General features: G+C 39.4%; 2 protein-coding genes across 3 annotated transcripts; one reads left to right on the top strand and one right to left on the bottom strand.

Moving 5' to 3' along the window:
* Nucleotides 1-6,623: 6,623 nt before the first annotated feature.
* Nucleotides 6,624-8,021, bottom strand: LOC135702855 (oocyte zinc finger protein XlCOF6-like). The gene is made up of 3 exons (XM_065223896.1): nt 7,852-8,021; nt 7,008-7,774; nt 6,624-6,943 (listed from the first exon to the last, which is right to left on the bottom strand). Exons 1-3 carry the CDS (start codon nt 7,948-7,950, stop codon nt 6,664-6,666), a joined length of 1,146 nt encoding a protein of 381 aa, XP_065079968.1. The 5' UTR covers nt 7,951-8,021; the 3' UTR covers nt 6,624-6,663.
* Nucleotides 8,022-11,897: 3,876 nt separating this feature from the next.
* On the top strand, nt 11,898-13,741 carry Usp39 (ubiquitin specific protease 39). Of its 2 annotated transcripts, none has more exons than XM_065223895.1 (3): nt 11,898-12,014; nt 12,081-13,326; nt 13,389-13,741. In XM_065223895.1, the coding sequence occupies exons 1-3, from the start codon at nt 11,981-11,983 to the stop codon at nt 13,669-13,671; spliced, it is 1,563 nt and encodes a 520-aa protein (XP_065079967.1). In that variant the 5' UTR covers nt 11,898-11,980; the 3' UTR covers nt 13,672-13,741. The 2 variants fall into 2 exon arrangements, with proteins under 2 accessions (XP_065079967.1, XP_065079966.1); XM_065223894.1 differs by having other exon boundaries at nt 12,078-13,326.
* The last annotated feature ends 12,553 nt before the right edge of the window (nt 13,742-26,294 follow it).

Raw genomic sequence — 26,294 nt, 5'->3', positions numbered from 1 at the left:
CATGCTTACAAAAAAATTTCATGAAATTACATTGAAATTAAACAATTTTGCAAACAATCAATGAAATTGTCAAGGGCTGTCACAGACTTATCACCGTCGGTTAGTACTTATTCCTGCCACCAGGCGCGCAGGAGTTTAAGCTGGATTTCTCAATTGGCAAATCAAAGTTGGCACTCGTGGAGAATAGAAGAACTATGAGAGTGATGATGGTTTCAAAATTTTACACGGTGAGGTATACGAATGCAATCTTAAAAAGCTTTTATTTTGCAAATGGAACATTTTATTTAAATCTGGTTGATGCTATGTTAGTAGAAAACTTAAGGACTACTCAATAGACAAATAATACAGAAAAATTAATTTAATTTCAGATTTTTAGGTGTACACATAGATTTGAGCTTTTCTACCACTGTAGCAGCAACCAGAATAAAATAAAATGTTCCATTTGCAAAATAAAAGCATTTTAAGATTGCATTCGTATACTTCCCCGTGGAAAATTTTGAAACCATCATCACTGTTATAGTTCTTCTATTCTCCACGAGTGCCAACTTTGATTTGCCAATTGGCTAGTTAAACTTAACTCGTGGTTAAAAGTGACAGATGGAAAGTTACTGAATAACCCTGCTATCCGAGCGTGGTTATTTCTGACCGACTATAGAAGTTAAATTTTGGCAACCTTAGCTAAATATTACCGGCGAATACAGAGTAAGATAGTATTGTGCGTGGCAGGATAATTTCTCAAATAGGGATTATACCATCTGTTTTCTGTTTATCGCCGTACGACCAGAGTTACCTCTATGGTACGACTGCACCAATTGATTTAACACACGGCGGCTCTTTAGCCAGGATTCGCTCCTCAAGCCGCTGCCATAAAATACTATCTAAGTTACATACCTGTGTATAATCCTTATGGGCGGAGTTGCATTTGCATCGCGCTTATGAGCGGCGCGTTTCGACCGTCACCAAATGAGAATTTAACATAAGCGCGACAATAACTCTAAGACTAGAAGCACAGACAAACAGGCATAACTCTCACAATCACATTCATCGCAAGTTATGTTTTAGTTGGGAATGTGCTTGCATTTGTCATGGTGGCGCAACTGAAGCATTGAGCAAGCCAGCAAATTTCGAACTTATCAGTGATGCCAGTTCTTTTTCACGTCTAGGTAGTAGATGAAAATGATAAGTAGTCAAAGGCATCCCACTGGACACACATACCACATATGACGAATACAGAAAAAAAAGTTGTTGAATATTACATCGAGAGTGCTGCACATTAGTCATTCCGTTCCTAATATTACGCTGCACGATTAACACAGAATTCGAGAAAAAATAATGTTGCAGACTGTAATATTATATCAACTTTTACCCCTTTTACCACACTCAAAAAATTCCACACGTCATCATCATGTGTCTCACACTTAATTTTGCGCTTAGTGTGAAACACATCCATTTCATGTGTGAATCTGATGTTATGAATCATGCCTGAACACTATGGATTTGAATTGTGACACACTTGGATTCTATATCTCGATGAACATTTCAAATGGTCCTATCTGCTTTGATCGATTCTCTTCATCGACTTTCTCTTCTGATAACCACTGCTATGGAAACAGATTTCGCGCTAATTTTACAGCATAGTTTGATAAAGGAGATTCTTATCTAGCATCCAAAACTTCAAATACAATAGCGAAAGGTTTTGCAGCTGAGTTATTAACGGAAGAGAAAGTCGATGGAGAGAATCGATCAATGCAGATAGGACCTTTTGAAATGTTTATCTAGATATGCATCATTTGGTGATATCAATAGATTTGCACATCATAGTTCAATATTCTACTTTATCGACTTCTACTTTACCGACTCTAAAAATGAATCGACAAATATATAAACAAAACTGCCAGAAGCCAGAGCTTTCACATATCTTTTTAATGGGTCTGATTTGGGATTCGATCATGGACTGTTGGGTTTGTGCTGCTGCCGGAGTTTTTGTTCGATCTCACTGTGCCACGGTTGTTCTTATATATGAGGCGGGTTGATAGGATAAAGTCACAAGTCTTGTTTTCGATGTTTACCTTTCTTAGCAAGCAATTCACATCGCATTGAAATGCAACACACTTTAAATCCATCTGTTTTAAACAGGAGTGTGATTCAATGTTGTGCAAATTTTTCAACATTTCAAAGTTTGAAACACTATAAATTAACGTGTATAAAACATTGAAACAAGGTGAAATATACTTAAAGGCTTAAAGTAAATGTGATTGTGCATTCAAAAAAAAAAAATCAAGTGTTTAAACACTTCGATCAAACGTGTGGAATTTTTTGAGTGCAGTTATTGATGTTCAATACTTTACACTCAAAAAATTCTACACGTCATCATCATGTGTCTCACACTTAATTTTGCGCTTATTGTGAAACACATCCATTTCATGTGTGACTCTAATGCTATGAATCATGGGCGAACACTATGGATTTGAATTGTGAAACACTTGGATTCTATGTGCCTCATATGGTTATATCAATAGTTTGCACATCATAGTTCAATATTCTACTTTATCGACTTCTACTTTACCGACTCTAAAATGAATCGAAAAATACATAAACAAAACTTCCAGAGGCCAGAGCTTTCACATATATTTTTAATGCATGGGTCTGATTTGGGGTTCGATCATGGACTGTTGGGGTGTGCTGCTGCTGGAGTCTTCGTTCGATCTCACTGTGCCACGGTCAGAGGTGGCAACAGTACATTTTTTGAAAAACCATCGTCCAGAGCGAAGCAAAACAGCCAGCACACGGGCGGCCGTTTATAACTACATTCCAAGCGAACAGCGGAGAAAGAGAATAAATAAAATCTCGCAGCCTGATTTTTCCAAACAGTTTATTGTAATGAAATTTTAGCTGCAGGCTTGCGTGTGACAGTAAATTACCAACTCCCTTATTTACGCATAATTTTAACATCAATGCTTATGAGTGGTCAGTGTTCATTCTTATCTTTTAATTCCATGCAATAAACATCAAATAAATGCTGTAATTAGCCAGAAATCAGCAAAATTCTACACGACATAAATTTATGTCGCGCGCGCCACCGGTCTTGTCTGCTTCTTTGTGCGAAAATGTTCTGTCGCTGGCAGAAAACAGTTTAGAAATGTCATGACATTTTTGCCTCTTGCCAGTTTGTTTTTGTGTGTCGTCAAAATGGTTATCGCAAAAAGTATCAAATGTTAAGGAAAAAATGTTAAACTCCAGGACTCGTGCCACCAAACTGCAACTGCAAAACTGCCAGAAGCCAGAGCTTTCACATATCTTTTTAATGGGTCTGATTTGGGATTCGATCATGGACTGTTGGGTTTGTGCTGCTGCCGGAGTTTTTGTTCGATCTCACTGTGCCACGGTTGTTCTCATATATGAGGCGGGTTGATAGAATAAAGTCACAACTCTTGTTTTCGATGTTTACCTTTCTGAGCAAGCAATTCACATCGTATTGAAATGCAAAACACTTTAGATCCATCTGTTTTGAACAGTAGTGTGATTCAATGTGCAATACACTTGAATAAAGGGTGATACGGTCAAAATTTGGTCAATATCAACTTGACGTATTTCTTTCAATTTTGCATTTAAAAAACCTGAACACCCCTCATTTTGAAGGTGTGTGTGTGTAGAATGTTGCTTCTATTTTGATTTTGGAATTCACTCTTCAGTTGTCAAAATGCCGTCCAAGCAAGAAGAGCAGCGTATCAAAATTTTGCTCGCGCATCGCGAAAATCCGAGCTACTCGCACGCAAAGTTGGCAAAATCGCTAAAAGTTGCCAAATCAACCGTTACAAATGTAATTAAAGTGTTTGGGGAACGTTTGTCGACAGCCAGGAAGTCTGGATTGGGGGGAAATCGAAAACCGGAAGCCGCTGAGACGACAAAGAGAGTTGCCGGTAGTTTCAAGCGAAACCCTAACCTCTCTCTCCGAGATGCCGCAAATAAGCTGGGTGTATCGTCTACAACCGTGCAACGAGCCAAAAAACGAGCCGGACTATCGACTTACAAGAAGGTAGTGACTCCAAATCGCGATGATAAACAAAATACTACGGCCAAAGCGCGATCCCGGAGGCTGTACACGACGATGCTGACGAAGTTTGACTGCGTGGTAATGGACGACGAAACCTACGTCAAAGCCGACTACAAGCAGCTTCCGGGACAGGAGTTTTATACCGCAAAAGGAAGGGGAAAGGTAGCAGATGTTTTCAAGCACATGAAACTGTCAAAGTTCGCAAAGAAATATCTGGTTTGGCAAGCCATCTGTACCTGTGGCTTGAAAAGCAGCATTTTCATAGCTTCCGGGACTGTCAACCAAGAAATTTACGTGAAAGAGTGTTTGAATAAACGTCTGCTGCCTTTCCTGAAGAAACACGGTTGTTCCGTACTGTTTTGGCCGGATTTGGCATCTTGCCATTACGGTAAAAAGGCCATGGAGTGGTACGCCGCCAACAACGTGCAGGTGGTTTCCAAGGACAAGAACCCTCCCAACACGCCAGAGCTCCGCCCAATTGAGAAATACTGGGCTATTGTCAAGCGGAACCTAAAGAAGACCAAAAAAACTGCTAAGGGCGAGCAGCAGTTCAAGGCAAACTGGCTTTCTGCGGCGAAGAAGGTGGACAAGGTGGCTGTACAAAATCTGATGGCAGGGGTCAAGCGTAAGGCCCGGCAATTCGGATTTGGAAAAGCGGAAGCCTAACTGAATATTTTTCCTGAATTTTATACTAATTGAACTTGAAAAAGAAATTTAATTTGATTTTTTAAATAAACGATTTCACCGATTTACACGCGTTTTCCCTTGACCAAATTTTGACCGTATCACCCTTTAGATAGTGAAAGATTTTCAACATTTCAAAGTTTGAAACACTAGAAATTAACGTGTATAACACATTGAACCAAGGTGAAATACACTTAAAGTAAATGTGATTGTGTATTTAAAAAACCAAGTGTTTAAACACTTCAATCAAACGTGTGGAATTTTTTGAGTGATGAATTTCATTGATTGATACATATGATATTTTTTGCTGTACACACATTAAAGCTCACATTAAAGTGATGAGCGGTGGTACCGGAAATTATAGGTTTTCCAAATCGTCCAGGACATCAGTTGATTTAGCCGGCGCCGTAAGTAAGCGTGACTGCTTTCTAACACCCCGATGGGTCTGGGTTCAATCCCAGCCGAGGTCGTTGGGATTTTTCTGAGGCATAAACATCTATGGTGACGTCTTCCTTCGGAAGGGAAGTAAAGCCGTTGGTCCCGGCCCATGTGTGTTGAATGGGTGCGATATCCTACGCAGATGTGGAAGCTACCTTCCTGCACATTCGATTGCCGTCAATGGATGGCAATCGATGTCCGTCGGTGATTGGCACTAGATTGCGGAGACCGACGTTAAATAAAGGAAAGGAAAATCAGTTGATTTGTTCTACTAGATCAACAAAGACTGCAGTAATGTGTGTAGTATCGAAAAATGTCCAATCAGATTCAAAGTATATATGTGGATCATGCATGAACTATTGTCATGTATACCAGATGTTTTAAGTTCTCCAAATCGTTCTGGAGTTCAGATGATTTATTCTACTAGATCAACCATGACTGGGATAAAGTCTGTAGTATCGAAATATATCCAAACAGATTCATAGTGTCTATATGGATAATGTTTAATTATTTCCACGTACACCAGATGATCTAGGTTCTCCAAATCGTCCTGCAGTTCAGATGATTTTTTTAACTAGATCAACAAAGACTAGGATAATATCTGTAGTATCGAATTATCGATTTGGAAATCCTAGAACATTTGACATCCACGGAAATAGGTTGGCATGATCCACATAGACACTGCAAATTTGTTTGGACATATTTCGATACTACAGATATTGAATTAGTCTTGGGTGATCTAGTAGAAAAATAATCTGATCTCCAGAATGATTTCAGAACCTATAACATCTTGTATACTTAGCAATAGGTCGGGTACAATCCACATAGACACTTTGAATCTGTTTGGATATATTTCGATACTACAGACATTATTGGAGTCTTGGTTCATATAGCAGAACAAACCAACTGAAATCAAGGACGATTTGGAGAACCTATAATATCCAGTATACATAGCAATTGCTCGCATATATACGATTCGTTTATGATTTGACAACGAAAAATGCTATGTTCATATTGGAAAAAAGGAAAATGTCTCACATTGGACAGACCTCAGGGAATTTCGGTGTAAATCCGAAGTGACTTATGGAATTGAGATCATTTTTTCTCGATTATTTGCAGGTTTGAACCGGTAAAAAATTGAGAGCCAAATGAACAACAAAATTGATGACAGCAAAATAATCCGGGACGAAAAGATTACAATGAATTCCACAATTTTTGTGACAGCACATCAGCCCCTTCGCGATTTTCGCGACATCATTTAATGTTTCCGCGATTGAAAATTCAAATCCGCGAAATCCGCGCCTATTGTAACAGCCCTGGAATTGGAATTTGAATTTTGTCCCACCCTACGTACATTCCATTAATTTTGATTATGAATGAAAATCTTGTGCGTTTCCAATGGAAGCTACATGAAAACTATTTCCGGTGTAGGATGGTAAGTGTTTAATTCATTTCAATAAAGCTGCAAGCCCCTATTATCTCACATTTCACGCCATCGAGTACTTCTTCATCAGCGTCTCCTTCAGCGCCTTGGCACCGTCCAGCTTCATCAACGGTTCCTCCGGGTGCAGCTTCTGCATGTGCATCACGTAGATCCGCCGATGGACAAATCCCTTCGGGCAAATGTTGCAAGTGTATGGCGTCTCGCCGGAATGCGTTCGCAAGTGAATCTTCAGCACACTCTTGCAGTAGAACGCCTTGCCACAGTGCGAACAAATGTAGTCCCGCGTTTGGGTGTGAATGTTCATGTGGCGTTGCAAAGAATGTCTGTCGCAATAAAAAAAAAACATGTTAATTATCAATTTCCTCCGACTAAAAATAAAATACCTACTGGCTGAGAATCTTCAATCCACACAAACTGCATTGGAACTTTCTCTCCAAGTGCACCGCACGCATGTGTTGCCTAAGAGTACCGGGGCAGGTTGCAATTTTCCCACATTCGGTACAGGAAACCTCCTTGCCGGTGACGTGTAAGCGGTTGATGTGATTCCGCAGATTGAGCTTACAGTTGAAACTTTGTCCACAAACTTCACACGCGAACGGCGACAATCCTTTGTGACCATTCATGTGACCTTCTATTCGATTTGCTGGCATTCGTTTGCCACAGAGCTCGCAAGTCTGCTTGTACTTTTCCATCGCCTTCTTGAAATAGGACTTCCGGTATTCCACGGGATCCATCGCTTTTTCGGCTTCCGTTTTACGCCGAATTGGCCGTTTCGGTCTCAGTTTCTCTGCTAACCGATCTTCCGGAGTTGGGAGCCCGCGCAGTCTGCTAGTCTTCCACGGATCTCTAAGTTCAGAGCTTTTCTTGCGATTCGTAGCCCCGGACTTTTGCACACCAGAACTCAACTGTTCCAATGTTTCCACGGAAAACTCCACAGTCTCATCGCAGTCATCCAGCAGCGACAGAAGGGCATCAGGCTCGGCCTGGTCATCTTCTCCTGAAGCTGCTGGATCGTCATTGCCAAGAAATGGAACTGGATTTTTATTTCCACGAAGTATTTGTCGACTTCGCTGCTTGTAGGAGTAAAATTCCAGAGTATCGGTCTCACATTCTTTGCATACGTCGCACTGGGTTGGATCATTTTCAGCATCTACCTAAACATGAATGGAATGTGTGGAAATACTTAACAATAATCCATTCAAATTTCCACTTCCGCAGGGTAGGTACTTACCCACATACAAATAATGTCCTGGAATTTTTCCCGAAAGAACCGATTTTTGAAAAGAGCATTCGCTTCGCAAGCCTTTCGACACATCCGGCATCGACCCATTTTGCTGTTGCTTTGAAAAATAAAAACCTGTAATAATGCAGAAAACTAAATTTATGTTGGTAAACACTTTCGCTTGAAAATCTCTGACGCAAATTTGACGCCAACATTATATTAGGGCGAAATTACTTTTGAAAACAATTACATCAACCACCGATTTCTCGCTAATTAAAGCTCTCTTTCTAGAAAACTAATCATACCAAATGATAAAGAAAACAAAATTCTACGTGATGGTGTTGTTAGTTTGCATGTGCAAGTTTTAATTTGCGAGAATTCGACGACCAAAAGCTTTAAAATGCGAGAAATCGATCAGCATTTTAGCCCTTTTGAAATGTTGTTAGAGAATTTATAAACAAAAACATAATTAGGGTGACCATCAGACAAGGTTGTAAATACTCATTTCAGCTAAACCAATGTTTTTTTTTAAATATGAAATAATTAGATGCTATGATCATATTTTGAATTTGTAAGATACAAGAAGAGGTTGCAAAGAATGTGTTTGACATATTAAACCTGTTTATTTCACTTCATGAGAGTCACAATCAGCGATTTTTCACAAACTCACTCACTCACTCACTCACTCACTCAGCGATCAGCAAATCGCTGATTGTGACTCATAGAAAGCAAAATTTACAAGTTTTATGTTTCAAACGCATACTTTGTAACCTCTTCTTGTAAGTTACAAGTAAAGCATGTCATCATACCATCTTTTGGTTTTATTATTCCGAAAAACATTATTTTAGCTGAAATGAGTATTTGCAACCTTGCCATCAGATTGCAAATGCGCCCTTCAGCAACTTTCCTCGTAATCTGTATCTTTTATTTCTGAAGGGCACAATGTGACGCAAATCAGGGATGCCAGATTTGAAGACAGAGCTTCATTTTGAAGACATTTGAAATTCTGTGTATTTTCCGCGGACCTCTTGAGAACCCGCATAAACGCGAACCATCACATGACCTTACCGATAATGGTTATAAATTGTTTATAATCCCTGCTAAACTTCAACTGAAATGGTTATGGAACTTTACATGAACGTTTAATGATAAAGTTTTAACCTTAAGTATTATAGTTTTTTGGAAGTGGACCTTACAAATAATGGGTTGTTAAGAACCATTACCATTCAAAATTCTTGTTTTCTCCATACATTTTCGGAAAGAGAACTATATTAGAACGTTTTTACTTATGGTTTGAGAACATTAATGGTTATGGTTATGGTAGTCAGTAAGGTCCATCAATGGTTTTGTATTATCGCTCAACTTTACGTGAAATATATCGTGAATTGGTAATCAGTAATTTACAGGCAACCAATTCGCGATATATTCCACATAAAGTTGATCGATGTTACAAAACCATTCATGGACCTTACTGGTTACCATAACCATTACCATTAATGTTCTCAAACCATAAGTTAAAAGGTTTTAGTATAGTTTTTTTCCGAAAATGTATGGAGAAAACAAGAATTTTGAATGGTAATGGTTCTTAACAACCCATTATTTGTAAGGTCCACTTCCAAAAAACTATAATACTTAAGGTTAAAACTTTATCATTAAACGTTCATGTAAAGTTCCATAACCATTTCAGTTGAAGTTTAGCAGGGATTATAAACAATTTATAACCATTATCGGTAAGGTCAATTTATGGTTCGCGCTTATGCGGGAAGACATTTAATGAAATTTTCATGATTTGTGGAAACATTTGAATACATAGGGGAAATGACTCTAATGTTGGCCTATGGATCTAAGATTGGGCCCATCAATAAAAATCTGCTATTTCTTGATAGAGCTGGAATTAGGGCGTAACAGCTTTTGTAAACAATGACTTCTCTCGATGATTTCTCGAAACTCAAGGCACGCCCACGCAAACAACATAACCAACGGGAAGCGGAAGTCTTCCCTTACCAGATGGAGACGTTGATTTGAGTAAGTAAGCCTTGGCTTTCTAGAGATCGTCGAGAGAAGTCTTTGTTTACAAAAGCTGTTTCGCCCTAATTCCAGCTCTATCTAGATTAATCAATTTTATCTAGATGAACGCGTCATTGGGACGGTACAAATAGATATTTTTGGACGCTATTGAAAATTTAGTCGATTGCTGAATTTATGTGTGGGCCCAAATTAGAGGCATTTATGCCGACATAACATCCATTTTCCCTATGTAAATTGAAGATTTTGGAGTAAACAAGTGAATATGTTTACTTTCTATTTTAAGGTGAATCGCTGTGGAAACGATGGAAACCTCATGTATGATTGATTACATCATCACCTCGAAATTTCAAGAGAACAAAAATATCGACTCTCACAAAACATGCAACAACGAAACTGGAACTCCATACGTTTGCTGCAGTGCTGCTAACAAAGAGTTCCAGTTTCATCAGCTTTGTTTCAACAATTTGCTCTCTGGAAAACTTTGAAGTGATGAGTTATGTTAGCCAACAATCAACATGATGGCCATTTATGGACTCTTCAGGGAATCACCGCAGACAGACATTCAAGCTTGATTCTCAGTATGTGTAAAATTCCATAGTCCTCCCCAGCCGGGTTCGTATTGGTGCGATTTGCATGTGTTAGTGAGATGAATTTTTTTGTTAGCTGTGAGAATTTTTTGTTTGCTGTAAGAACTGTCATTCTAAAGTAAAAATAAACTACAAAACGAAAACAGTAAAGTAAAAGTTAACCCATTTTTGATAAAGGTGGTTTTACTCATTAATGAGCAAATTATTTTAACAACAATGAATTTCTGCTAACAGTAGCTAACAGTTACTACTTAATTGGCATAGTGAATTACTCATTAATTAGTGGTGCCACTTTTATTGACAATGGCTTCACTTTTACTCATAAATGGATGTTTGATTCTTACCGTGCGCATGACAGTATACGCTAGTGTGTGTAAAATTATGTTATTAGTTTAGGCTGTGAACCAGTTGCCGAGTTAAATTTAACTCGTGGTTAAAAATGACATTTCGACAGTTATTTTCTATGTTCGAAAATCCCTGTGCTGTCAATCAACCGGTTTTCGAGCCACGGTTGTCAAAATTTAACTTCTTGTCTGTCAGAAATAACCATGCTCGGATAGCAGGGTTAATCGATAACTTGCCATCTGTCAAATTTTAACCAAAAGTTAAAATAATCCACCAAATGGTTCAGAGCCTTAGTGTTCGTGAGATCCTGTCAATGTAAAGGAGCGTGAAGACATTTCTCGCGTCACTTTTCAAATAGACCAATGTAACAAATGTAAACAAATCGAGTTAAGTGATACAAACTATTGCTCTTCTATCCGAGCTTCTATTATTGTATGTGATTCAAAAACATTCATCCAAATTTACTTTCATTTATTTAAGATAATCATAGGTCAAAAATTGTCCAATGTACAGTTTGAAATGATGGGTACATGTTTGTTACTTCGGTTATTCGGACTGCGTAACTTGATTGGTGCTCATTTTCTAAAGGCGGGGCCAATCTAAAGTTAGGTACTCTACTATGACATCTGTGAAAGGGGATCTGGATCTAGTATCATGTAGAACAAATCGTCCAATGTAACACTAATTGATTATGTCATTGAGAAAAATCGTCCAATGTAACATGTCCGATGTACAACTTGACCAATCAAAACGTGGCTTTTGCTATATTGTAGCTTGAAATTCAAATCAAAATTGTGATTTTACCATTTCTACTGAATTTTAAACGTTATTATTCACTGATTACATTAAAAATAGTATTGCAAAATGTATTGTTTCTAAAAAGTTAAAATACAAATCTGTCGAACTTCTATTATCCCAAAATGGTGGATATGTTACATTGGTCTATTTGAAAAGTGACGCGAGATTTTTTCGATTTCGTTAAAGAATTTTTCTAAAGATATCTGGCACCCCTGCGCAAAATCAAAACCATCGAAACGTCAAGTTTGCTACGTTTGTAAACATTTTCGGCAGTGCATTTACATTTTGTACTTTTGTAGTGAGTCCAGAAGTTTTTCCGCCTTTCTAACTTATTAAATTAAATTACTTTCGCACATTATCGTGTTGGTTTCTTTCGGAAAATGTCTGACGATAAAAAACGAAAGCTAAATTCAGGTAAAGTTGCTTCATTTAGTCGTGTTCCAACATCTTTAACCTCAAAAATTATCTTCCCACCAGCAGCGAAGGTTTCGTCGGTTAAGAAACCGAAACTGGAGGCTATCAAACCCGACGGCGACGAAGACGATGTCAAGGACCGCAAACCGAAAGGTCTTCTCTCGGATCCGGCGCTTCTCAATCGATCGAAGCTGTGCCCCTATCTGGACACAATCAATCGACATCTGCTGGATTTTGATTTTGAAAAGCTGTGCTCCGTTTCGCTGACCCGGATCAACGTCTACGCCTGTTTGGTGTGCGGAAAGTATTTCCAAGGCAGAGGCACGAATACGCACGCTTACACGCATTCAGTGGCCGAGTCGCATCATGTGTTTCTGAATTTGTCGACTTTGAAGTTCTACTGCTTGCCGGACAATTACGAGATTATCGATTCCTCGCTGGACGATATCAAGTATGTGCTCAATCCGGTGTTTACAATGAGGGACATTCGGAATTTGGATAAGGAGGACCAGAAGATGTCGCGAACAGTAGATGGAACGCTGTATTCACCGGGAATAGTCGGAATGAACAATATTAAGGCGAATGATTATTGTAATGTTATTTTGCAATCGCTGTCCCATGTGAAACCGATTCGGGATTTCTTCCTGATAGAGAAGAATTATGCCAATATCAAGCGACCGCCGGGTGATACGGCATTCATGTTGGTTCAGCGATTCGGCGAGTTATTGCGAAAGTTTTGGAATCCTCGAAATTTCAAGTCCCATGTTTCACCGCACGAAATGCTACAGGCGGTGGTACTGTGGAGTAACAAAAAGTTCCAGATCACGGAACAGGGAGATCCGATTGAGTTCCTTTCGTGGTTTTTGCATATCTTGCATAAACAACTGCGCGGCAATAAACAGCCCAACTCGTCGGTAGTCTATCGAACATTTCAGGGTGAAATGAAGATCTATACAAGGAAGCTGCCGCCGACAGAGCTGGACGATGTCCAGAAGCAGCTGTTGCTGGCGACGGATGAGTATCAGGAGAAGGTTGAGACGTCGTCTTTTCTGTACCTTACTTGCGATCTACCGGCCACGCCGTTGTTCATCGACGAATTCAGGGAGAACATCATTCCCCAGGTCAATCTGTACCAACTGCTGGCGAAGTTCAACTCAGTGTCGGAGAAGGAATACAAGACGTACAAGGAAAATTTCCTGAAGCGATTCGAAATCACTAGATTGCCGAAGTTCGTCATTTTGTACATCAAGCGGTTTACGAAGAATACTTTTTTCCTGGAAAAGAATCCGACGATTGTAAACTTTCCGGTCAAGTGAGTATTGGAATCAGCATTGGAATCAACCAGTGGTATTTGAACTTGTCCTGCTTTTACAGAAACATCGATTTCGGTGACATCCTAACGGAGGAAAACAAGCAGCTGCACAAGCACACCAAGTACAATCTGGTGGCCAACATCGTGCACGACGGCGAACCCAATGCCGGTACCTATCGGTGTCACATTCTGCAGAAAAGTACCAACCAGTGGTACGAGATGCAGGATTTGCATGTGACCAGTATTCTGCCGCAGATGATCACGCTGACGGAGGCGTATATTCAAATATACGAACAGCAGGAGGATGACGACGACGACGTCGTCGAAGTGAAGCAGCCGTCGTAAGTAGGGAGAGGCGAACGTTGACACCTATTTATAGGTGTTTGTGTTATGATAGGTAGTGTTTTTTTGAACCTTTAATTATAGGGTTAGGGTTAAGACTCGCGAAATAAATCAAAGTGTTGTTCTGCCGTCAACCAGGTGGGAATGATTTGGAAGTGGATTTGAGAAATCATGAATTCCGGGTTGTGACGGGTGTGATCCCGGTTGCATGGCTGGTAGCAGGTAACTTTTTACAAGTCGGTTACTTAAGTCACAGTTTTCAAGTAACAGTTACTTTATCCACGATTCCAAACATTGTTTGAAACTCTTCCGCTTTTTCTACACTGCTTGGTTCGTGAGTTTTGAATTCTCATTTACGTGATGTCCGAGAAAATTCGGAAAACTAAAATTTTCCGGGAAAATTAAGCTTCTTCGAATTCCAAGGTTATTGCTTATCGCCTATTAGCTTACTGCTTGCTCTCAACTTAGTGTTCTAGATGGACTTCCACAGCTATTAATTGAGAGCTTGCGATGCATGTACCATTTTTGCATTAGTATAATTGTGTGCCCACGGAAGTCGTGAAATTTTCCAATCCGAAAAATTTCTAGACCGGACCGAGAATCCAAACCAGCCACCTCCATCCAGCATGGTCTTGCTTTGTAGCTGTAGCTTTACCGACCGAGCTAAGGGAGTGAAAAATTAACCACCCCGAATGCTTTGAAATATTTTATCGTTCATATCATAAGCTCTACCAGTGGGCAAAATTTCATAAAATGCTGCGACGAATAATTTTAATAATCACTTGGGATTCTCCTCAGAATTCGCTAGCTATGCTTCGTGAAACAATCATTGAAATTCCTTTGTCTCTTCTCAGAATTCCTTCGCAATTATACGCGGAAAATACGTTTTCATTGGTATTCTTGTCGGAATTACCTTTGAACTAACCCTTAAGAAGGACACTAATAATTGTTCTCAGAATTTCTTTGGAATTTGTCCCAGAATTATTTTGAAACTATCCTTAGACCGCTGCCATGCTCACGCGGAAGGCGAAGCGAAGCTTCAAATCGAATGTAATGAATAATACCAAAAATTAAAAAAAAAACATTTGAACGCGTGACGCAACGCTTCGCTTTCCAAGTCAGCATGGCAGCGGTTTCAGGCCTTTGAATTCTTCTCGTAATTTCCTTTGGGTCAGGACCCTCTTGAAATACAGCTCAGATCTTAGTAGGAATACTCATTCAAATTGGACCATGAATCTTCCTCAAAGTCATAGAATTCTCCTCAGAACTATATTAGGACACTCCTTGAAATTCACCTGGAGTTTTTGTTTTTTTTTTTTTTTATCTAGTTCGTCAATTTGGAAGGTTCAATCGCGTAAGCTTTACGGAGTCGATAATTCATTGTTCTTTGTTTATAACAAAATTCACTTACTTCTATGTCTGGATGGAGTTGGGCCAAATACTCGCGGCTTGCCCGAGGTTAGAGTGGTACACTGTCGAAGGATAGGATCAGGGAAGGAACTTAGTGTGGGGTTTCGTCGTCTAATCAGAGCGTAGTCGCTAGTATGCGGTTCTAGATTCGTCTAGAGTTCGACCGGCTATGGTGACCAGTGGGTGACGATGAGACTCATTGAGACGGGGCACAAGACAAACAAACACTAATAAAGAGAGATAAAAGAATTAAATTCTTATATTAGACATTTGCAGAAACTCAAACCCCATCACTCATGGAATGGAAGTAAAGCTTCAAACGGAAATAACTGCGGTGTTTCCAAGGGGTAAGTCACTCAGCACATTAGCATAGCATAGCATAAGCGATTGCACAAATCGTGGGGGCCTATATAATGGTCAACCAATACATTTTGCAGAAAATATCGTGTGTTGCCGTGAAAAAAACACTTGGGACTTGTGGTTTTTCCCACGCATTAAAATGTACAAATCAAGCATCGCATTATACACCTGGCCACATCCTTACAATCGTAAGGGATAGGAAGGAAAATTAGTCCAATATCTACTTAAGAAGGTGCAGGGAACCCATACTAACTGCATAGATACCACGGGAGGGAACATTTGTGTTAGTAAAGGGTGTCCACGATGAAATTGCCACTCTATGAAATTGCTCTAACTTTTTAACCGTTGGGTAGAATTTAATGAAAATTTGGGTGGATTTAGTTCATAGTGCATTAAAGTTCATAGTGCAGTTTTAAAGTCCTGTGATCAAAACTCGCGGAAATGGAGTCGAAAGAACAGCTCGTGCGTGATAAAATCTTGCGCATTCATCACGAGAACAAGGATCTCTCGCATCGTTCCATCGCTAAAACGTTGGAAATCGCGAATTCCACGGTGTCGCGAGTGATTAAGCGGTTCGAGGAACGGTTGACCACCGATCGGAAGCCCAGAAGTGGAGGAAAAAGTATTCCGTACAACACCAAAAATCACAACCGCGTAGTTGGGGCCTTCAACCGAAATCCGAACGCCTCCGTTAGGGAAGTGGCTAAGAAGCTGCACCTAAGCCGAAGTTTTGTCCAGAAGGCCAAAACTAAGGCTGGGCTTCGAACGTTCAAGGTACAAAAGGCCCCTAATCGCGACGAGAAGCAGAACAAGTCCGCCAAAACCCGTGCCAGGAAGTTGTACCTCAACATGCTGGCGAAAGTTGAATGCTGCATCATGGACGACGAAACATATGTGAAGGCCGACTTCAAACAGATCCCCGGCAACCTGTTTTTCACGGCCAAGGATAAGTTCAGCGTTCCGGAGCATGTCCTCACTCAGAAGATGTCCAAATTTGCGAAGAAATTCCTGGTTTGGCAAGCCATCTGCACGTGCGGGAAGCGGAGTGCACCTTTCGTGACCCAGGACACGATGAACGGACAGGTGTACATAAAAGAGTGCCTCCAGAAGCGGCTGCTTCCTCTCCTGAAGGCCCACAACGTCCCAACAATCTTCTGGCCGGATTTGGCCTCATGCCACTACTCCAAGGACGTGCTGAAGTGGTATGCGGACAATAAGGTCAATTTCGTGCCGAAAATGTTCAACCCTCCCAACACTCCGGAGCTCCGCCCCATCGAGAAGTACTGGGCGATTATGAAGCAGCACCTTCTTAAACGACCTAAGGTAGTGAAGACAGTCGAGGAACTGAAGAAAGTATGGGTTTACATGCAAAAAAAACGGTTGATTCACAGGTTGTGCAGAATCTTATGGCCGGGGTTAAGGCCAAGGTGCGGGCATTTGCGTATGGACTGTAAATAAAATACGAGTAAAATGGTAAAATGAAGTTTAATAGTTATTTCTCAATCCCTGAAAATTTGATGGCAATCGGATGAAAACTCGAATTTTGCGAATAAATTTTGTGTGTGGCAATTTCATCGTGGACACCCTTTAGGAAATGGAATATATTTAGGAATCTCTATTCGGCAATATAAAGTAAAGGTTATGTGAAAATGCAATCAAATTTAAATTAATACAAAAAGAAAGATCTCATCAAAATTATCTGCTATAAGCCTATCTTTCCATGTTTTCGAAGCTGTTTCATGCATTATGCTTGCCAATACTCTCCGGCAACCGTTTTCTTTTCACACCGAAGCATTGAGACCATTCATCACTCTTTCGCTTGCGCTACTCGGGTAAGTCACGCAGCACATTGTGCAGAAATTAGATTCGGCACAGCTTGGGCACATCCATCGGCACATCTTCGGCACAATCTAGTAGGCATTGGATTGTTGTGAATAAAATGGGAGCACCGAGGGGCGATCAACTTCATAAATCAGCTGAATTGTAAATACACACTTCGGAAAATACACAAAAAGAATACGTAAATGTGTACACGTTGAAACTAAAATACCCTAATAAAAATACCTCGAAAATACTTTGTACACGAAAAAAACATTTCATAATGAATTTAATACACTTTAATACAAAATACACAAAACTTAAAAAAAACATGAATACGAAAAATTACAAAATACACCTTATCAAGTCGGGTAGATGAATCGAAAATACTCAAGTTGCACTGCTGAACAGCTGTCATTGAAGTTGTTTACAACATTACGTGCTGTTTGACTGTATATTCAGGAACATCCTCTAATTGAATACACCAGAGGAACTCAGACCAGCAGTTCACTTATAGATCTAAATACGAAATATAAGTTCTAGAGTGGGCTCAAGAGAAAGAGGCAGTTATTTAGACCCCATCAGTACCCTTAATTCAAATAATGCTGCAACTCACACAAAACAAACTACAGAAGTCTATTCATCATCCTCTATAGTCGGTCTTTAACAATGTTCCCCACCGGTTCCAACTCTTTCCGGCCGCTGATAGACCGTTGCTTTTAACATCACGAAAGGCTAGATTTCTGGTCTGCCTTTGAGGGCATTACAAAACCCTAAAACACATAACTTTTATTATCCTATGAACACAAAACATAAAAATTTCGCACACCCGCCATTTCCTGCGTCATCCTTTATCCGATTTTCGATTTCAAACCAAATCAGGCATAACATTTGCTAGCGGTAGCGTTAGCGTTGTTATGATATACTTCGTAGATTGTATACTAGCGACACTCACGTCTCTTCTGAAATTCTCGGTTAGACTACTTTCAGGAATAATGCTGGGGAGTAAACATTGGTTCCAATCAAAACAAGAGTAACAGAAGCATGACTGTCGCTATTCCCGGCCACGCCCATCTTTACCATAACTAGGGATATGGAAGGAAATGTTGATGTAGTACTTACTTAACGAGAGGCCGCCAACTTAGCGACACCCTCATAAGTGCTACGGAGTTGGAGGGTTGGGTAGGGTATTCGGTTAGGATTCACCTCAAGTTGGCAATGCAACCAAAAGTATGTATTGTTTATTTGTTCATTTTGTTTAGTGATCATGAATTTTAAGAGTCATGACGGAGAGCTTGGGATTAAACCCATGATTTTCTGGTCAGTAAGCAAAAACGATCCCTCCAGGGTCATCGAGCATCTCATAATCCACAGCGCTTCGCGTCAAAGTACGAATATATGGATGAACTATCTATTATTGAATAACTATTATTTACGATAATTACATGAAAGAAATAAAATATAAACTACAAACAAAACGTGACAACTAAAATATCAAAAAGATATTCTCACAAGTATATTTCACGCAACCAGGTTTTTTTTTTATTATTATAGTCACTTTAACGCTCTTGGGTCATTCGTGACTTGTCCGGGGGTGAGATTTGAACTCGTGACTTTGGCGTGAGAGGTATGGATGCTAACCACTACGCCGGGGTCGCCCCCGCAACCAGGAATCTCGAAACCATTAGACGCTATAATAATACCAACAATCAATACGAAACTAACGATTTTAAATTGGCTTACTACTTGACTAGCTTATTGGTCCCAAGCAAATCGACTAACGTACCCCATTCTAGTATAAATTCCAGTACTACACAATATTTGTTTTGATTCCCTATGAAAGTTTGACAGATAAAATGAGGGGTTAGTGGATTTTCCTATGTTTCGAGGGGTGAATCGATTAGCTTGGGACCGAAGATAGTACCAGAGCTGAGCCAAAAAGTTAAGCTCGTTTCTTCGGGACCTTCTGGTCTTAGAGTTACCTCTATGATAATACCATAGAGGTAACTCTAAGACCACTGGGTCATAGAGGTAACTCTAAGACCACTGGGTCCCGAAGAAAATCATTATTATTTTTGGCTCACTCAGTACCAGAACAACGGTCCCAAGCAGTCCCAAGCTATTTCACTCACCCCTGCATGTTCTGCATGAATCCACACACCCCTGATGTTATCTGTCAAACTTTCATAGCGAATCAAAACAAACATAGTGTAGTAATAGAATTTCAACTAGAATAGGGTACGTTAATCGTTTGCTTGGGGCCAATAGGCTACTAAAGTGGTGAGCCAATTTAAAATCGTTAGTTTCGTATTGATTGTTGATAATACTCTGCACATGTTAGACACAAGAAGAGGCCAAAAAGCAAGCATCCGACATACAAAACCCGCCAGATCCACTTGCAGTCACAATCAACGATTCTACGAATCGCGAGCGCTCACGAATCATCAAACCGATGACTGCGACACTCTGAAAGTGAAACTGACAGGCTATATGCGTCAAACACCCGCCCTCCAATCTCCTCCCGCATCCAACAACACAAATCTCCATTACAACATCTAACGAATTCAAAACTCCGAAAATCACTCATCTATAGCAAGTGAGTGGAAGCAACCCTGCATGCAACCATTCGTCATGATACACTTTTTCTGCCTATCTTTCTATTAGGCCTGTGGACATGCGTTAGTTTCGAAACTTCTAACCAAACTAGGAAAATTTTCTGATAAAAAAAAACTTGAAAAAAACTTTCTAAGGTATAACAAGTAAAATAAACATTGATTATTTTACGCAAAAACGAGCAAGTAATATTAAATCTCTTGTATCGTATGCTAATGCTAATTGACTGTAACAAAAATAATATGCTTAGATAAAATAAAATACTAATAAAATTATATGCAAAATTTACTACACGAAACGAAAATCAATTATCTTATTGATGTGTTTCACTTATACATTTTTGCCAAAACATCAGCCTTATACATTCCATAAGACAAACCACATAGGTCCTATAAGAATGCATAAAAGGTATGTTTGACCGCTTATACATTTCATTTGACACATGAGCTTCATTAACTTTTTGCAAGGCGTCTGCTTATTAGTTGACTTATACATTTTATGAATAAGCAGCAATAGAAATTTGCCAAAAGGTATAAGGATATGTCTATCCATGTAGAAGATCATTACTTTATTGGTGAGAAGTTTCTAATAAGCCCTCCCAGTTCCTCTGTATACAGAACAAATCTGATACTATAATCAGAATTGCTCAGTCTACATGAAGCAGCCGATTTCATCAAGGAAGTTCTATTAACAACCAAGAATTAATCGTTTGAGGCATATTGAAGCATTAAGAAGGTGATATGTGTCATTATAGGAAATCATCATCGTTGCAAATACCAATACCACTTTCGGAAAGGTGATATTTTCCCCTATCCGATGATGTTGTTGGTTTGCGTGGGCGTACTTTGGTTCGCGTGTAAAGGGCCTTAGAAAGTTTGTTTACAAATGCTTTTGTGCCGTTATAAAATGTTATGCCTGAAATCATTCAAGGTGTCAGAAATACCAGGTAGCCAAGATGGGTATTTTACAAACAATCTAAGCTTGCTCTACACTGTACACAAACATCATCCTCTGATCGAATGAAACCTCAGACCATGCAAAACAAAACACCGAAATCGTTTTTTCGAATGATAGCTGCAACCGGATGACGGTTGTTTTGAAATCAGATGATTTTCCTCTCGAATACTGGATGAAACTTGTAATGAGAAGGGATAGGGCCTTCAGTTGAAATGCGTAATGCTCTCTGCAGAATGACTGTCATTGGTTCTGCCCCATAACGCAAATCATTCAAAACGATGATATAAATAATTCTATCGAACGTCATTTGCTGATCTGAGCTGACAAACGAAGTGGAAGCATATGCATCGCTATCAGAGCTGTTACGAACATAGGTTAAGGATGAAAACGAATGTTTGGCTAATTGGAGGAGGTTTCTCCACCACGAAAATTTTTTGTATCCATAATAGAATGGCTTATTCTGGCTATTCAGTATGGAATTGTAGATAATCAAATTATAAATCTAATTAAAAGCACTTGCATGTCACACTTTTCTTAAATGTGTGTCCTATGAATGCCGTATGTATTATAGCTAATTTTCAAACGAAAATCATCCTGTATTTGGATGACAGTCATATGGATGTTCATCATCTGACGACGAATTCAACCATAAGAAAATCATCCGAAATTCGAATGCATATTGTTAAAGGGCTCGAGCAATGCAATAATCATTCGAAGTATTGCGGATGTTTTGGTTCAGTGTATGACCGGCACAATCGGTACATCAGTGACACACTGACAAGACAGATGATCCAAGATTGGTGAGTGGAGTGACCTACACGGAGAAAAAATACTACTCAAAATTTGAGTTCTTTTTACTTAATATTGACTTCAGCCTCTCACTTGCACTCGTTATTGTTGTCAAAAAAGGAACAAGAGATTCGACCCAAAGATATAGTTCAGCCCAATAAGTTACTTTTGAGTAAATTGCATATTTTCAAATTTACGTGAATGAACCTTAATTTTGGGTGGAATATACTTAAAAGTAGGTATTTTTTTTTGTTGGTGTTAAATGGAAACTACTATATGCGATTTACTCAAATTTGGGTTATTGGACTGAACCCCGGAATTGAGGGAAAAGTGCTTAATTTTGGGTAGTTTTTCGTCTCCGTGTATCTCTTGGTGTAGGCATAAACCCTTCTCAAGGGTGTTTCTCATCTTGTCGTGTTGATATGTTCAAATGTGTTATTCAAAAATATTTGCTCATCTTTATAGGCGTATTTCAAAACGGCAGAGCATTTCCTTCAGTTTTCCTGCCAGTTGTGTTTGCTGAAACAAAAACAGCTAGATTGAGAATTTTTTTTGAATAACACCACCGACAAACCCACATGAGACTTAAACTTAACTCTTGATCGAGAATCGAGAATTACAGATAAAATGAGGGGTTCGTGGATTTTCCTATGTTGCTTGGGACTGAAGAGAGTACCAGCAACCGGTGGAAACTAACGATTTAAAATTGACTCACTACTTGACTAGTCTATTGGTCCCAAGCAAATCGATTAACGGACCCCATTCTAGTCAAAAGTCTAGTACTACACTATGTTTGTTTTGATTCGCTATGAAAGTTTGACAGATAAAATTAGGGGTTTGTGGATTTCGAGGGGTGAATCGATTAGCATGGGATCGAAGATAAAAAAAAATTAAAATTACCTTCAAAGTGTTTTTATGTTACTTCATACGCGAAATTAACGATTTTCAGAGTTGGTTGGAAATGCTAACATGAAGCTTGGAAATGCTAACAGTTTATGAGCAAAAAGAGGGACGCCTGTGGACTTGGAGACATACTTCAAGTCCCCGCGTACATCGTACGGGTTAGGCAAAAATGTGCGTCTATCTTAAAACTGTCGCATTAATGGCCCTTCGCTCATTTTCAACTTCTATTCAATTTTCATACTGCCGTACTCTAACGGAACTATCCACCTACCCTCTTCTAAAGATCATTCTCTAGCTAATAAATCATCACACTAAAGCTTCATGTTAGCATTTCCAACCAACTCTAAAATTACCTGTCAACATGGCTTTATGAGATCTACATGGAGATCTACAGAAAATACCTTATTAGCACAAACGAAGTGACAGACGACTCACTGGCGAAGAAATCCATTTAAATAATGTGGTTCACTGTAATAGAATTTTCTTGGAAGCTTATGCCATCATCCACCAGATGGGTTAGTTTTTTTGTTTTGATTTGAACAAAGTTGATTTTGTGTACAATGATTCTTTGACAGTGTGCAAAGAGTGCGTATCATTTTGTCATTTTTTTATGCATTTCAGTTTTGAGTAGAGTGAAAGAGATAGAACCAAAACATTCCAGTACATTTGGTGAAAATGCTAGTTCAATCCAGTAGTAGTGTTGCCATGTGGTTCAATCCAGTAGTAGTGGTGTTGCCATGTGGTACACTGAAAAATTGCAATAGCAGGTTAGTCACCAAAGTTTTCGAGCCGCTCCGTCTGTCACTTCGTTTGTGTTATTAGTCTGCAATAATTTCTGATTGCTATAGGATGGACTCCACATGTAAAAGATAAATAAATTAGCTCTCAATTATTTCAAAATAGTCCTAATGCTGAAGGGGCCGGGCTTACCCCCAGTTCCCATACTTATTCCTTATGATGAAAGCAAAACAAATTGACAAAAACGTGCACTTTTATCACATTTTTTTTTCATTTTCTGGCAGTCCTATTTTAGTTGCAATCAGCAATACTATCAAACGGTGGCAACTAAAGATTTTAATTTGGCTTACTACTTGACTATCCTATTGGTCCCAAGCAAATCGATACCCCATTCTACTGTGTTACCTGACTTATAACGAATATACGTTGTATACGAGTACCCCGAATAGAACATATGACTCGTCTAATTTTGCATAGCATTTGCCATGTAAAATTAGACGAACTATACGTTGTATTCGGGGTACTCGTATATAACGTATATTCGTTATAAGTCAGGTAACACAGTAGTCAAAATTCTAGTACTAAACTAAGTTTTTTTTTTATTCGCTATGAAAGTTTGACAGATAAAATGAGGGGTTAGTGGATTTTCCTATGTTTCGAGGGGTGAATCGATTAGCTTGGGACCAAAGAGAGTACCAGAGCTGAGCCAAAAGTTGAGCACGTGTCTTCGGGACCTTCTGGTCTTAGAGTTACCTCTATGATACTTTCCGGTAGAATTTTTTTCGGCAACTTTATACTGACAAGAACTATATTTTGAACAAACGCGCGCTGCTTTCGTATGAAGTTCATTTAGTTAAAAGTGTTTAAAACTTGATTCCATCTGATCTGATTCCACATGCTAACGTCATATCTGCCCTTCGACCAAAGGACAACAACGGTCATCGTTACCGTGCATACAATTAAGATATTATGAAACCATTTTGTTCACTCAAATCCTGCCCCATCTGTTGCCCTTTCACAAGTGCTTATCTTGAACAAATGTATAGTCACGTATTTATTCCGTATACACAAAGCATGTCCCGCCTTCGTCTATCACTGCACTGTTTCCGTATTTAAATCATTTAGATCACAACCATTAAACGATTAGAATTAGCACCCAAACCTACCTCTTCATCAACATCTCTGAATCACAGACTGCATTCATTTTCGGTTCATTCAATTTGTATAAAGCAAAGACAAACAAAGATCTCGAGTGTGGCACGAATTCTAAAAGGTATGCAAGGCACACGTGGTGATCTCCATGACAATACAAACGAGTATACTTTGATTGAAAACCAGTGGTGGAAGAAAACCTTCTCATGGGAATGTTCAACCGGCCGGCCGGCGCGCTGCAGGAAAAGGGGTGGATCAAGAACACACTCATTGCACTGGCCGCGGATGGATGCTTCTCGGACTGCATTATTACTACGGAATATTTACAAACAAAATCCCTACCTCTTCTGAGCGCTCTCGCCAGGAGGGGAGAGTGCATCTTCGTGGTTCATGGAAAACGCATGCGTACCAAGCGGTGGCGATAATGAATACAATGTGTCGCTTGCATGCTTCTCGTGGATTGCTCTTAATGGGTTCATTCCCGACTGATTGCAGTACTTACCAGACATAAGAAGCGCTTGTTTGAATCGTTCGGGTGCACCGGCGGCGCCAGTGATGGGAGGTTGATCATTTTTCTTATTTTAGGATTATAATTATTATGCCGGGCGGGCCGAGGAACGTGCTTTAGAAGTAGAAACCACGGAGATTAATACCAACCGATGGAATCTAACGATTTTAAATTGGCTAACTACTTGACTAGCCCATTGGTCCCAAGCAAATTGATTAACGTACCCCATTCTAGTTGAAACTCTAGTACTACACTAAGTTTGTTTTGATTTGCTATGAAAATTTGACAGATAAAATGAGGGGTTCGTGGATTTTCCTATGTTTCGAGGGGTGCATCGATTAGTTTGGTACAGAAGATAGTACCAGAGCTGAGCCAAAAAGTTGAGCACGTTTCTTCGGGACCTACTAGTCTTAGAGTTACCACTGTGGTATAAGCATAGAGGTAACTCTAATACCCCGTACAGACTATGGCTTATATCATGTAATATAGGCTGTCTTGCAATAAGCACTCATGTATCTAGTTTTCACTGGAAATCCCATGTGCTTATTGCAAGACAGCCTATATTACATGATATAAGCCGTAGTCTGTCCGGGGTATAAGACTAGAACGTCCCGAAGTAACGTGCTCAACTTTTTGGCTCAGCTCTGGAGCCAATTTAAAATCGTTAGTTTCGTATTGATTGTTGCTTATACCAACAATCAATACGAAACTAACGATTTTAAATTGGCTCACTACTTGACTAGCCTATTGGTTCCAAGCAAACGATTAACGTACCAGATTCTAGTCGAAATTCTAGTACTACGCAATGTTTTTTTTGATTCGCTATGAAAGTTTGACAGATAAAATTAGGGGTTATTGGTTTTTCCTATGTTTCGAGGGGTGAATCGATTAGCTTGGGACCGAAGAGAGTACCAGAGCTGAGCCAAAAAGTTGAGAACGCTATTTCGGGACCTTCTAGTCATAGAGTTACCTCTATGGTATCTCACTGTGTTCCATTTGGTGAATTTTCATTTGACATTTGACGGATGGAAAATTTTAAAATAAACCTGCTATTGTACCAGACTTATTTCTGACAGACCAGGAATTAATTTTGACAAACACCTTTTCGAAAATCGGAAGATCAACAACAGAGGGATTTTCGAACATTATAATTTATTTTCAAAGTGTCAAATTTGAGTGAAAATTTACCAAATGGAACACAGCCTAACAACAGATTTTTTTTTTTCATCACCCCTTCAGTATACTTTGGTTCAGAAAAGTAAATCAATTACTTACGATCAAACAGTATTTAGGCTGTGTTCCATTTGTGGAATTTTCACTTAAATTTGACACTTCGAAAATAACTTAAAATGTTCGAAAATTCCTCTGTTGTTGATCG

Source organism: Ochlerotatus camptorhynchus, unplaced genomic scaffold (genome assembly GCF_037179485.1).
Source record: "Ochlerotatus camptorhynchus isolate MF236.1 unplaced genomic scaffold, CSIRO-AGI_Acam_v1.1 ptg000202l, whole genome shotgun sequence".
Classification (NCBI taxonomy): domain Eukaryota; kingdom Metazoa; phylum Arthropoda; class Insecta; order Diptera; family Culicidae; genus Ochlerotatus; species Ochlerotatus camptorhynchus.
This window is presented reverse-complemented; position numbering and strand designations above follow the sequence as displayed.

Coding starts and splice junctions, on each gene's coding strand:
- LOC135702855 (XM_065223896.1), bottom strand. CDS start 7,950: ATGGGTCGATGCCGGATGTGTCGAAAGGCTTGCGAAGCGAATGCTCTT. Junction 7,775..7,851: donor AGGACATTATTTGTATGTGG/GTAAGTACCTAC, acceptor ATTCATGTTTAG/GTAGATGCTGAAAATGATCC. Junction 6,944..7,007: donor GGATTGAAGATTCTCAGCCA/GTAGGTATTTTA, acceptor TTATTGCGACAG/ACATTCTTTGCAACGCCACA.
- Usp39 (XM_065223894.1), top strand. CDS start 11,981: ATGTCTGACGATAAAAAACGAAAGCTAAATTCAG. Junction 12,015..12,077: donor AAAACGAAAGCTAAATTCAG/GTAAAGTTGCTT, acceptor TCTTCCCACCAG/CAGCGAAGGTTTCGTCGGTT. Junction 13,327..13,388: donor ATTGTAAACTTTCCGGTCAA/GTGAGTATTGGA, acceptor CTGCTTTTACAG/AAACATCGATTTCGGTGACA.